At 39.4% G+C, this 12,988-nt stretch overlaps 1 protein-coding gene across 1 annotated transcript in view; it reads right to left on the bottom strand.

The window, feature by feature from the left end:
* Nucleotides 1–209: 209 nt before the first annotated feature.
* The window catches only part of edar (ectodysplasin A receptor), a 95,120-nt gene continuing 82,341 nt past the window's right edge, over nt 210–12,988 (bottom strand). The window contains exons 10-13 of the mRNA XM_043692768.1: nt 10,150–10,225; nt 8,314–8,470; nt 3,879–3,939; nt 210–1,442 (exon numbers count right to left, since the gene is read on the bottom strand). Coding sequence (XP_043548703.1) covers nt 1,108–1,442; nt 3,879–3,939; nt 8,314–8,470; nt 10,150–10,225 — 629 coding nt within the window. The 3' untranslated portion in view covers nt 210–1,107. The remainder of the gene's footprint in view (nt 1,443–3,878; nt 3,940–8,313; nt 8,471–10,149; nt 10,226–12,988) is intronic.

Below are 12,988 nucleotides of genomic sequence, written 5' to 3' on the forward strand. Positions count from 1 at the left end.
TTGTCAGACATGATTTCACTCGCATGCAACCATGCTGACTATCCCTAAACATTCCTTACCTCTCCAAATGCATAGAAATCCTATCTTTCAGAATCACTCCCAAAAACTAACCTACCACTGAAGTCAGACTCACAGGTTTCTCCTCACATCCTTTCTTAAACAAAGGCACACCATTAGCCACTCTCCAGTCATTTGGCACCTCACCTGTAGTTATAGATGATACAAATATTTCTGCAAGGGGCCCCACAATTTCCTCCCTAACTTCCCACAAAGTCCTGGAATACACTAGATCAGATCCCGGAGATTTATACACCTTTATGTTTTCTAAGACCTCCAGCATTTCCTCTTCTGTAATGTGAACTGTTTTCAAAACACCAGTATTTATTTCTCTTAGTTCTCTAACCCCCATTTCTTTCTCCATGTTAAAAACTGATGCAAAATATTCATTTAGTATCTTTCCCATCTCATAGGTTTGCCAAACTGATTTCCCTCTTAGGAATGCCCTACACTCTTTTCACTCTTCAAGAGATTCATTTGAACACAGTTGTTTATATCTAATAATTTTTTTATTCTTGACTAGAGCCTCAATATCTTTATTCATCCATTGTTCTCTAATCTGAGCATCCTTATCTTTCACTCTAATAGGAACATAGTAACTTTGAACTCTCGTTACCACACTTTTGAAAGTCTCCCAGTTATCAGATGTCCCTTAATCTGCAAACAATCTAGGACCAGGTCAGGATGTTTGATAGTTCGATAATATTTGTATGTCAGCATGCTTCTGCTTAATTTTCATGTGTTTCATGGTTATTGCAGTACAAAATGAATAGGTATAAGTCTGCCATTTTGGTATTCTAAAGCTAACTTGTTCAAATTACTGCTGGTTGTTAACATTGTCCCTTAGCATAATGTCTCCTGAAAACAGGATACAACAAAGCAAAACAGTCAGGATCCTGAATTAAAACTGAGAGGCATGAGTACAGAGCCTCCTTCTATAGTTTCACTATTATGTTTTGCCTCATTGGTCTTAGAACACTTAGTAAGCACTGACAAATTACATATTCTGGACTCAAACAATACTTCATGGTATTTGTTACAAGATGCTGACTACACATTTGCACATTTGGGTAAGATAACAGGATTAGCTATTGGTGCACATTGTGTGCACTCTAGAACATCCATACACAAGGCTTCTACAGCATCCATCCTTTCAATATGCACAAGTCTGGTAAGCAGTTCAGGGATGCTATAACCTGCTGTGCTTATACGATCAAAGAGTTGCATTCCATCTGTCATTCCACCTATTTCATCCCTCTTCAGCCCAAAGCTCTCTGCCAGATGACGCCATGTTTTCACAATAGCTTTATCCGTGCTGTAGGTAGAGCTCAGCATTCTGCTGGTTTTCTCAAGACAGTCAAAAGGTAGTTCTGTCGGGCTGAGCCCTGAAATTATAGATTATAGTAATCGATTAAAATAAAACATCACTTGTTACCATCAGGAACAAAGTATTGTTCTGCCACCCTCTCCTAAATCTAACATTGCTATTTTCTAGTACTTCAAGATGCGCACAAGCAGTTTGCAAAATTATTAAGTGATCCATAGAATTAAATGAAACAACCCTAAACATCAGAACCTCTCTTAAAGAAATAAAATTGTATCAAATAGAACTACTAGAGGGCAAACAAGAGTGTGGTGTTTTGCACTGAAAACAAAACGCTCAAAATCACAGTCGGTCAGGCAGCATCCGTGGAGAGAGAGCAACCTAACGTTTCAAGTCTACATGACTGGGATATCTGGTTGGCATGGATGGGTTGGACCGAAGGGTCTGTTTCCATGCTGTACATCTCTATGACTCTATGACTCTTCATCAGAGCTTTTCACTCCATGGATGCTATCTGACCCACTGTGATTTCCAGCACTTTATGTTTTCAGTCCAGATTCCAGCATCTGCAGTAATTTGCTCCAATTCTGTTTTGTAACATGTTTAATTGTATACAAGATTCCTTTGCATGTCACTTCCCTTCAGAGAATGGGAGCACAAAAAGCAAACAATGAGGAAGGAATGTGATGAACTGTAACTTGGGAATTTAGTAGAATTGGGAATGAGGTGTGGAGGAGAAAGGAGATGTTTTTCAGTTTTCAGTAGTTGGTGAGTATTCAAAGGTATTAATTAGCTCAGCAGATTTGAGAGTTTTTGTTTAAAAAATCCCTCTCAAAGGTGGCAATAATTTAAACTAGTACCGGGGAGATTTAAGAATTACATTAAACTTATAGCATTACTTGTTAAAGTACGAGACGTTAGGCCACTTCTGGAATCTTGCGAGCAGTTATGGTCTCCTTCCTATCAGAAGGATGTTGTGAAACACGAAAGGGCTCAGAAAAGATTTACAAGGATATTGCCGGGGTTGGAAGATTTGAGCTATAAGGAGAGGTTGAATAGTCTGGGGCTGTTTTCCCTGGAGCATTGGAGGCTGAGGGGTGACTTTATAGAGATGTATAAAATTATTTGAATGTGAGCATAAGAGGTATAGTTAGTAAGTTTGCAGATGACACCAAAATTGGAGGTGAAGTGGACAGCGAAGAAGGTTACCTCAGGTTACAACGGGATCTTGATCAGATGGGCCAATGGGCTGAGAGGTGGCAGATGGAGTTTAATTGAGGTAAATGCGAGGTACTGCATTTTGGGAAAGCAAATCTTAGCAGGACTTATACACTTATGGTAAGGTCCTAGGGAGTGTTTCTGAACAAAGAGACCTTGGAGTGCAAGTTCATAGCTCCTTGAAAGTGGAATCGCAGGTAGATAGGATAGTGAAGAAGGCATTTGGTATGCTTTCCTTTATTGGTCAGAGTATTGAGTACAGGGGTTGGGAGGTCATGTTGCGCCTGTAGAGGACATTGGTTAGGCCACTGTTGGAATATTGCATGCAATTCTAGTCTCCTTCCTATTGGAAAGATGTTGTGAAACTTGAAAGGGTTCAGAAAAGATTTACAAGGATGTTGCTAGGGTTGGAGCATTTGAGCTAAAGAGAGAGGTTGAACAGGCTAGGGCTGTTTCCCCTGGAGCGTCGGAGGCTGAGGGGTGACCTTTATAGCGGTTTATAAAATCATGAGGGTCATGGATAGGATAAATAGACAAAGCCTCTTCCCTGGGGTGGGGGAGTCCAGAACTAGAGGGCATAGGTTTAGGGTGAGAGGGGAAAGATATAAAAGAGACCTAAGGGGCAACTTTTCACGTAGAGGTACGTGTATGGAATGAGCTACCAGAGGAAGTGGTGGAGGCTGGTACAATTGCAACATTTAAAAGGCATCTGGATGGGTATATGAATAGGAAGGGTTTGGAGGGATATGGGCCGGGTGCTGGCAGGTGGGACTAGATTGGGTTGGGATATCTGGTCGGCATGGACGGGTTGGACCGAAGGGTCTGTTTCCATGCTGTAGGTCTCTGTGACTCTACTTAATATAAACCAGGACCTATATTCTAATATATTTGTATGGGTTATTGAAAGTTTCAGTTGTCAAAACTTTTCATCTCCGCCTATCTGCATGTGAATTTTTTTGTGACATGGAGAGGCTGTTGGACCACAGTGATCAGATGGTTCTGGCTGACCTAGAAAGGCCCTGCTCTTATCACATTGCACAGGAAAACAAGAAGGATTTACAGATTGAAAATCAATGCATTGGGCAATGTTATGTTACAGCTTCTGTGGCCATCAAGTCCTGAAGTGGGACTTCAATCTGAAGCTTCAGGCTTAGAGGTGCCCCCACCGTACCACAAAACCCCCTCTTAAATGGAAGCAGATTGGGTTTGGAAAGTTCACAGGCTAAAAATTATTTATTACTTGAAAAGGTTAGGAAACAGTAGATTCCTGATACATTACCTTCTGTGTAACTGCACACTTTCTTGCATAGCTCAAGTATCTTCTCCCTCCGCGTCTGTATCTGGAAAATTTACAAAATCCACATTCAACTTTTTAAAAAATCATTTTGATTAAGAATCAGATACTGGTCACATTTGTCTATATATGAAAGTACTATTCATCCTTGGCGGTGGTATAAAAGTGTTCGAGGAGTAAGTGAGGACTGCAGATGCTGGAGATCAGAGCTGAAAATGTGTTGCTGGAAAAGCGCAGCAGGTCAGGCAGCATCCAAGGAGCAGGAGAATCAACATTTCGGGCTCATGCCCGAAACGTCGATTCTCCTGCTCCTTGGATGCTGCCTGACCTGCTGCGCTTTTCCAGCAACACATTTTCAGCAGTGGTATAAAAGTGGTCAAGTTTGCATCACAGAGGCTTTTATGCAATAGTAGTCAATGCATCCCTTTATGCAATCTTAGTTGCCACACTACAGTAAGTGTCAAGCTTTTGCAGGCAATGCAGATAAGTCAACCAAACATATTCACATCATCGAAACTGTGAAGAATTTGGGATTCTTTACTTTGAAGAAAGTGACTCAGTAAAAATATTCAAGGTCCTTAAAAGAATGCAATAATCGAACCTCAATAATATGTTTGAATGCATCAAGTCCATTAACATTTTTTGAGGTAACAAGGGTTGGGTGACACATCGTTCATATCCTGAGATCTAATATATTTGAATAAGAGTCAAGGTTTCAGCCTTTCTTTAAATAATGCCTTGGAATCTTTAGATTCCACCTGAACTACAGAAATCCATTTGTTTTAATATGTCATCTGAAGGACAAAACCTCTGAGCATATATTATGCTCAAGTGGGGCTGATAAGGAACGTATAACTGATGCTAATAAAACACAAATAAGACAGCCTATTCAGGGCATTGCAACTGAACAGAAAACTAAGGAATTTAATTGAAATGGCGGTAGTGAGAGAAATAATGCACGCCCGTGATTCCAACAAATCATGAAAAGCTCTACACGTTTCTGCAGAGAGAGATAGCTGGTGAGTTTACCCTAAGGGTTAAAGTAAGGTTGAGTTGGCAGGACCTTCACAATGACCTAAGCTCATACAAGAGTTGAACCCATGCTGTTAGCATTATTCTGCATGTCAAACCAGCATCTAGGCTGAATATGTGTTGCTGGAAAAGCGCAGCAGGTCAGGCAGCATCCAGGGAACAGGAGAATCGACGTTTCGGGCATAAGCCCTTCTTCAGGAATGAGGAAAGTTTGTCCAGCAGGCTAAGATAAAAGGTAGGGAGGAGGGACTTGGGGGAGGGGCGTCAGAAATGTGATAGGTGGAAAGAGGTCAAGGTGAGGGTGATAGGTCAGACTGGGGTGGGGGCGGAGAGGTCAGGAAGAAGATTGCAGGTTAGGAAGGCGGTGCTGAATTCGATCGAATTCAGCACTGCCTTCCTAACCTGCAATCTTCTTCCCGACCTCTCCGCCCCCACCCCAGGCTGACCTATCACCCTCACCTTTACCTCTTTCCACCTATCACAATTCTTACGCCCCTCCCCCCAGAGGTGCGGGTGAATCTGTGGCGGATATGGAAGTGTGCTTTGGGGCCTTGGAGGGAGGTGAGGGGCAGGTGTGGGCGCCAGTCTTGCACCTCCTGCGGTTGCAGGGGAAGGTGCCGCGGGTGGAGGTTGGGTTGGTGGGGGGTGTGGATCTGACGAGGGAGTCACGGAGGGAGTGGTCTTTACGGAATGCTGATAGGGGAGGGAGGGAAATATATCCTTGGTGGTGGGGTCCGTTTGGAGGTGGAACAGCATCTAGCCAACTGAGCTCTATACAGATTTGTGTCCAATTGACTAATCAATACTCAACATGTATTTACCTTATTACATTCAATGATCAGGTACTTAATATCATCAAAAGAATCTGTAGATACTAATGTTAATATCAGGAAAAGTGCCTGTCATAAAAATCAATGCAGTTAGTAATGTCCTCAAGGGAAGGAAAGGTACAGTATTTACCAAAGCAATTTTACATATTTTGGTGTAGAAGGCCAATCAGTCCTTTTTATCTGTGCTATCTGTGCAAATTTTAACATTACGCCAGTCCTACCATAGTCCTGCATATTGTTTCCTTTTGGATAATCATTCAATATGGTCTGGAATGCTTCCACCACACTTCCATAGTGCATTCCAGACCCTAATTAGATGCTATGTTAAAATATTTTTCTTAATTATTTGCTTCTTTTACAAACATTAAAACTGTACTTTCTGGTTCTTGAACATTTATGAGTGGCAATAGTTTCACCCTATCTATTCTGTCCACAACTCTCAAGAATTTGAAAACTTCTATTCAACCTCCCTTTAGCGTCTCCTTCCCAATAAAAAACAGTCCCAATTTCTCCAATGTTTCTTCATTAGAAGTATCACATTCCTGGAACCATTTGCATAAAAAACTCCTCTGCACTATCTCCAATAAATTCACATCCTTATTATAACATGGCCAGGTTTGTACACAAAATTGTCACAACTTAACTGGGAAGAATGTACCAATGAACATGCCACTCTATTCCACAAGCCATCGCAGAATGTATAAAATTGCAAGAGCAATAAAAGACAAATAGATAATACATATATTATGAGTGGAAAAAAAATATAGACAGGGTAAACAAAATTGCAAAGATCAAAAGTCCAGACTTTCTCATGGTTGTTTTGAATTATGGAATGATGATAAACCATTGTCTGTAGGTTACTGGTTGTTCTTTGATTTGATGGTTTATCAGGTGCCCTTAGCTCTTTTCTTGTATGAATTGTTTCTTTTATGCTTTCTTGGTTTGTCTGTCTTTCCTCACATGGGAAGAGAGAGAGCTGGATGTTACTTCCACTCTATGTTCTTGACACCTTCAGCTTTTTAAAGTTCTGCAGCTCAACCAGTCTGAGAGCTGCTGTCAGGTGGAATTTTATTAACTCAAGAATTCTCAATGCCATTTAACCTCATATTCTCTGCCTTACTAGTTCCAAAATGAAACTTCCAATTGTGCAGCTCAGTAATATGCAACAACTGATTTTCAAATTGCAAAAACCTCCTGATATATCACTTATAACAATCCAGCTTCCAGTTCAGCTTACAGTCCCAAACATGAAAAATATGTAGTCACTTACAATATACCACATAAGGTCCAACCAGTGTTTCATATATGTTCATGATAACCTCCCTGCTCTAAGTCCCTGTTAATGAAGTCAAGAATACTGTATGGTTTATTTATAGCTTTCTCTACCTGTACTGGTAGCTTTAGCGTCCTAAGCATAAGTCTCTTTGTCCCTGTACATCCATTACTTTAGCACCTATGCTATACTTGCTCTCCATATTCTTTGTACCAAAATTTGTCACCTCACATTTCTTCACATTGACCTTCATCTGACATCTATCTATCAACTCACCAACTGTTATTGTCCTTCTGAAGTTCAACATTGTTCTCCTGACACATTACAATTCTGTCAAGTTTCGTGACATCTGCAATCTTTGAGTTATGAAAAGTCCGCAGAAAGTGAAAAAAAAAGGGTTGTATCTGGATAGAGGAATCTTGCATTGTCACCAGTAGGACAAAGAGGAGGGGTTGTAACTTACACAGGAGGGAAATCCAAACTTGATACGACCATTTCAATTTAATGCTGAGGTCAAACAGCATTATGAATAGAAGTCTGTTTGTATAAGCAATTTAAATGTTTTGAACAAGCTTTCACAAATGTAATGGTTTTTAGCATTTTTACCATAGTAAAGCCATAATACATATTTAGGCCTTATTCATTTCTTTCATCTTCATATGACTCACAAAGTCTGCTCATGGTGGAAATCGTTGAGTTAGGTTGCAGAGTTTAGACAAGGTCTTTTCCCCAGCCTCACGGGAGGTGAGAGGACAAAGATTTAAAAGGGACCTAAGGGGCAACTTTTTTATTCAGAGCATGGTGTGTGTATGGAATGAGCTGCCAGAGGAAGTGGTGGATGCTGGTACAATGACAACATTCAAAAGGCCGATATGTGAATGGGAAGGGGTTAGAGGGATCTGGGCCAAATGCTGGCAAATGGGATTAAATTACTTTAGCATGTCATGGGCAAGTTGTACTAAAGGGTCTGTTTCATGCTGTACATCTCTATGATTATGATTATCAGGGTTATTGATATGGTGGGGATTGAATGGCCGCCTCTTGTAATGCAAAAATTCTATGATTCCATCAGCAGTCAAGCTTCAGTATACAGTATCTATTGCCTGACAAAGATTAATGAGGCTTTCATCTTGTAGCTGATGAATGATTATAAGACAATTAGTCAGCCTGTTCAGATGATTGTTTTTACTGCTGTATTTTTTTCATAGATACTGTATATGAATCTAGAGTACTGCACAAGATTTTCAGATCCCACATACATTTTTTTTCTTGTAGAAAGTCTTACCCCACTTGCTTTGTTGTTTGCTGATTTATCTCTTGTTAAAGGAACCAATGATAAGAGGCATAAATCGGACATTCCCCGCTTGTCTAATGCAGCTTCCTCATCACTGTCCATGCTTCGACTCAAAAGCTGCTCATTTTCTGAGGAAGCATCATTTTCACTGGAAAACACATTGTTAACATGAATACAACTGGAAATACTGGAGCAAATACATATTTTCCATTCAGGCTTATCTGCGAACTGAAAATATTATTTAATCTGCACCTCAGTGTAGAAATTATGTACTATTCTTCAAAACAGCAACCTTCAAATGTATTCAAGTAGTGATAAAAGGAGAGTCAAGGCTAAAATATTGGAATTCTTCAAAATAGACTTAGATTCTAGCATGGAAGAGCTAGTGCAGTATGGTACTGAGCATAACTATGCCAGTTGAACTTCTCTCATTCATGAATAATGTTGTTACACCATTGTACGGCTAAAGACATATTAAGGGTCTTACAAAAGTTCCACCTCCACAGTTTTCATATATCCCAAATTGTGACTTACTCTTATAAATAATTAGTAGTTCTGACATTTTCATAATTATTGAATGCTCAATTATCTGAGTAGAAATATATGAAGGATGTAAATATTCAATGTTTCTTTATAGAAATATATTAACATTTATTTCACATGTTCAGGCAACATTGAAATTTCCCTTGCATTGGGGCCTACTTGTGGTGATATTGGATGAATACTAAATAAGCCTATGCACAAATGAACTGATCTCCCTATTAATGGGATTTCAGAGCATTCATCTCCAAAATGCTCATCAAGGGTTCATCTCCTTCAGATCTCAGCCACAAGATATCTATGCAGGAGTTCCTCAGGATAGTGTCCTAGCCCCATTACCTTCAGTTGCTTCATCAATTATTTTCACTCCATCATAAGATCAGAACTGGGAATGCTCACCGATAATTACTCATTGTTTAGCACCATTTGCAATGCGTCAGATACTGAAGTGGTCCATGTCCAAATGCAGCAAGAGATGGACAATATTCACACTTGGGCTGACAAATGATAAGTACAATTTGTATTACACCAGTTCCAGGTAAAGCCATTTCCAACAAAAGTGGATCTGAGTTGCTCCCTGACATCCAATGTCAGTACTACTGCTGAAACCCCACTATCAATATTCTGGGTGTTACTATTGACCAAAGATTAAAATGGATCTTCATTATAAATACATTATAAATATAAATATAAAACTGCAGGTCAGAGGTTAGTAATCCTGCAAGTAGTTCACCTCTTGATTCCCCAGTTTCTGTACACCATCTACAAAGCACAAGTTACTAGTGTGATGGAATACTCTCCACGTGTAAGGATGGATGTAGTTCCAAACTTATACAAGAAGTTTGGCACCATCCAGGACAAAACGGACAGCTTCACTGGCAACCCCTCCACCACCTTCAGCACTCACTCCCCTTACCAACATGTAGATGTACATATTGCAACTGTGCACATCTACAAGATATACTGCAGTTACTCACCAAGGCTCCTTCAACTGCACCTTCAAAACCCCCCACCTCTAAGCACAGGGGCAATAGATGCATAGGAACATTGCTCCCTGCAAGTTGCCTTCTAAATCACATACCATACTAACTTCTGTCACTTTTAAATTGGCATTTTATAATTGTTGATCAGTCAAAATCCCATATCTCCCTGTCACTCAGGTACTGCAGCAGTTCAAGAAGACAGCTCATCATCACCTTCTAGCCAAAGTTGCCAATATCCGATGAACAAATAAAGAAAATACTAATAAAAAGTACAGATCACAAAAATCAAAGCAAATTAACTTACTTTTTTTCAGTCTTAGGTGGAACTGCATTGAGTTTGTTATCAAATTCATCTTTCTCGGAGAATATTACAACATTTTCTGTGAAAAAAAATAAAACTTAAATTGATTGAAGATCTTAAAGATAACATATGAATGTAAATAATTAAAAAATAGAGAGCAAACTTTCTGCACAATTGTCAATCTAGACACAAAACTTATCACCAATATTATGCTTGTTTTACGAAGTAGATCTTTCACTTAAACCTTTGCTCAAATTCATTCCACATATCCCCAAAAGTCTGATGTACATTATTGTAATTTGGCATTGTTTTAGAACATACCATTTTTAAAAAGTATGTTTTAAGAATTATTCTTGTTCAGCAATGGTAACTTGCAGCAGTTTGATTAGTATTCATTTTTTTTAATCAAAGTCCTCCATCCCTGAGTAACCTGATTTTAAACAATTGAAAATGACCAGCATCAGTGGTGGTAAGAGTATGAGTCAAGATTAGAGTGGTGCTGGAAAAGTACAGCAGGTCAGGCAGCATCCGAGGAGCAGGAAAATCGACGTTTCAGGCAGGAGCCCTTCTTCACAGCAGGTCAGGCAGCATCCGAGGAGCAGGAAAATCGATGTTTCAGGCAGGAGCCCTTCATCAGGAATCTGATTTTCCTGCTCCTCGAATGCTGCCAGACCTGCTGTGCTTTTCCAGCACCACTCTAATCTTGACTCTAATCTCCAGCATCTGCAGTCCTCACTTTCACCCCATAAGTGTGTGAGCCAATCCAGGGATAAAAAGGAATGGTAAAGAAGAGAAAGTAGAATGAACGGCTGGTATATTTACTAATATTACAGAGCTCAAGAAAGAATATGGACTGACGAGGTAATGGGTAGAATATTTTTAACCACGAAGCAGTACAATTACTTTGCTGGCTTTGTCCAAGAGGCTGTCAGCTACTGGAAAAAACATGGAGGAGCAAAGCACAGAAAATGACAAATTCTAATAAACCTGATAATGTGACTTTAGTTATCCTAAATTAGACTGGGATAGTACTACCACAAAAGGAAAATAGAGGGAAGAGCTTCTGAGGAAATTTCTACATTGGTATGTTTCAGGCCCACTTAAGGAATGAGACATTGCTGGATCTGATTCTGGGGAATGAGGTAATTTATGGGTCATTAGGACAGCAAATATGATTTAGTGATGATTCTATGATTAAGTATGAAAAAGGCTGAGGAACAATCTAAAGTTAAAATACTCAATTTCAGTGGATCAGTATGGGTCAGTCTCAGTTCACTGGAATCAAATATTAGAAGGCAAAACTGGAATAAAACAATAGTTGAACTTTAAAGACCATAAGACCATAAGACACAGGAGCAGAAATTAGACAATTCAGCCCCTCTAATCTGCTCCACCATTCAATCATGGCTGCTAAGTTTCTCAACCCCATTCTCCCACTTCTCCCAGTAAGCCCTGATCCCCTTGATACTCAAGAACCTATCTAATTCAGTCTTAAATAAATTCAATGACCTGGCCTCCACAACCTTCTGTGGCAATGAATTCCATAGATTCACCATAGAAGAAGTTTCTCCTTATCTTCATTCTGAAAAGTCTTCCCTTTAATCTAAGGCTTTGCCTTCAGGTCCTAGACTCTCCTACCAATGGAAACATCTTCCCAATATCTACTCTGTCCAGGCCATTCAGTATTCTGTATGTTTCATTTAGCTCCCCCAATCCTTCTAAATTCCATCGAGTATAAACCCAGAGTCCTCAAACATTCCTCATATGTTAAGCTTTTCATTCCTGATACGATTCTCATCATGCAGGCAATCATTCACATACAATCAAACGACAATCCCACAAAGAGGAAAAGTATGGTAAGCAGAGGCAGAGATACCTTCCTTATGAGTGATAGACAATAAGATGAAGAAGGCAAAGGAGGCATATGACATATGTCGGATTGGTAATGTAAATAAGAACCAGGCTATATAATTAAAGTTTAGAGGGTAAGCAAAAAGGAAATAAGAAAGGCAAAGAGAGATAGAGACTGGCAGCTAACATAAAAGGGAAAATAAAGAGTCTTTACATGCATACAAACAGTAAAAGGGTGGTAATAGATTAGGTAGGGTCTATTAACAATCAGATAGAGAATCGATACTTGATAAATGGAGAGTTACAAATGTTACATGTTGTTTGAAAATGGTATAAGGATCATGACAGCGACTAAATACCAACAAGTGTAACCCCAGTATTTACATATAACTTCAGAGATGGAAAACTTCCAGAGATAGTAATTTAGAAAAAAAAAGGAGAAATTTGGAGAAATTAATTAATTTGTTAAAATTTGTTAAAGTCAAATTGCATTATTTTTAAAAGTTTACAGAAAGTGGATGATGATGGTTATACAGTTGATCTGCATGTGGGCATGCAAAGTATACTTGACTAAATTGCTCCTAATAGGGTTGACAGTACAGTTGAATCCTATGAAATAATAGGGAGCTTGTAAACAAAGGTGGAAGAGTGACTGGGACAGAATAGTGGTTGTCAGACTGGAAGATGGGATTCCTTTGGGATTGGTACTAATATCAATATTTTCCTTGATATATATTAAGAACATAGATTTAGATGTATAAGCATATTCCAAAATCTGCAAATGTCACAAAACCTGGAAGGATTATGAACTGTGACCTCAAGAATGATAGTCTATGACAACTGTTAAGGTAGTTGGTGAAATGGGTGGACCATGGTGGATGGAATTTAATGCAGAGAAATGTGAATTAATACATTGACTCTGGACCTGAAACGTTTGGCGTAGAGATGATTGGGGCTTAGGTATAGGCCTGCCAAGAATACAGAGTAGGAT

This window comes from Chiloscyllium plagiosum, chromosome 6 (genome assembly GCF_004010195.1).
Source record: "Chiloscyllium plagiosum isolate BGI_BamShark_2017 chromosome 6, ASM401019v2, whole genome shotgun sequence".
Lineage (NCBI taxonomy): Eukaryota > Metazoa > Chordata > Chondrichthyes > Orectolobiformes > Hemiscylliidae > Chiloscyllium > Chiloscyllium plagiosum.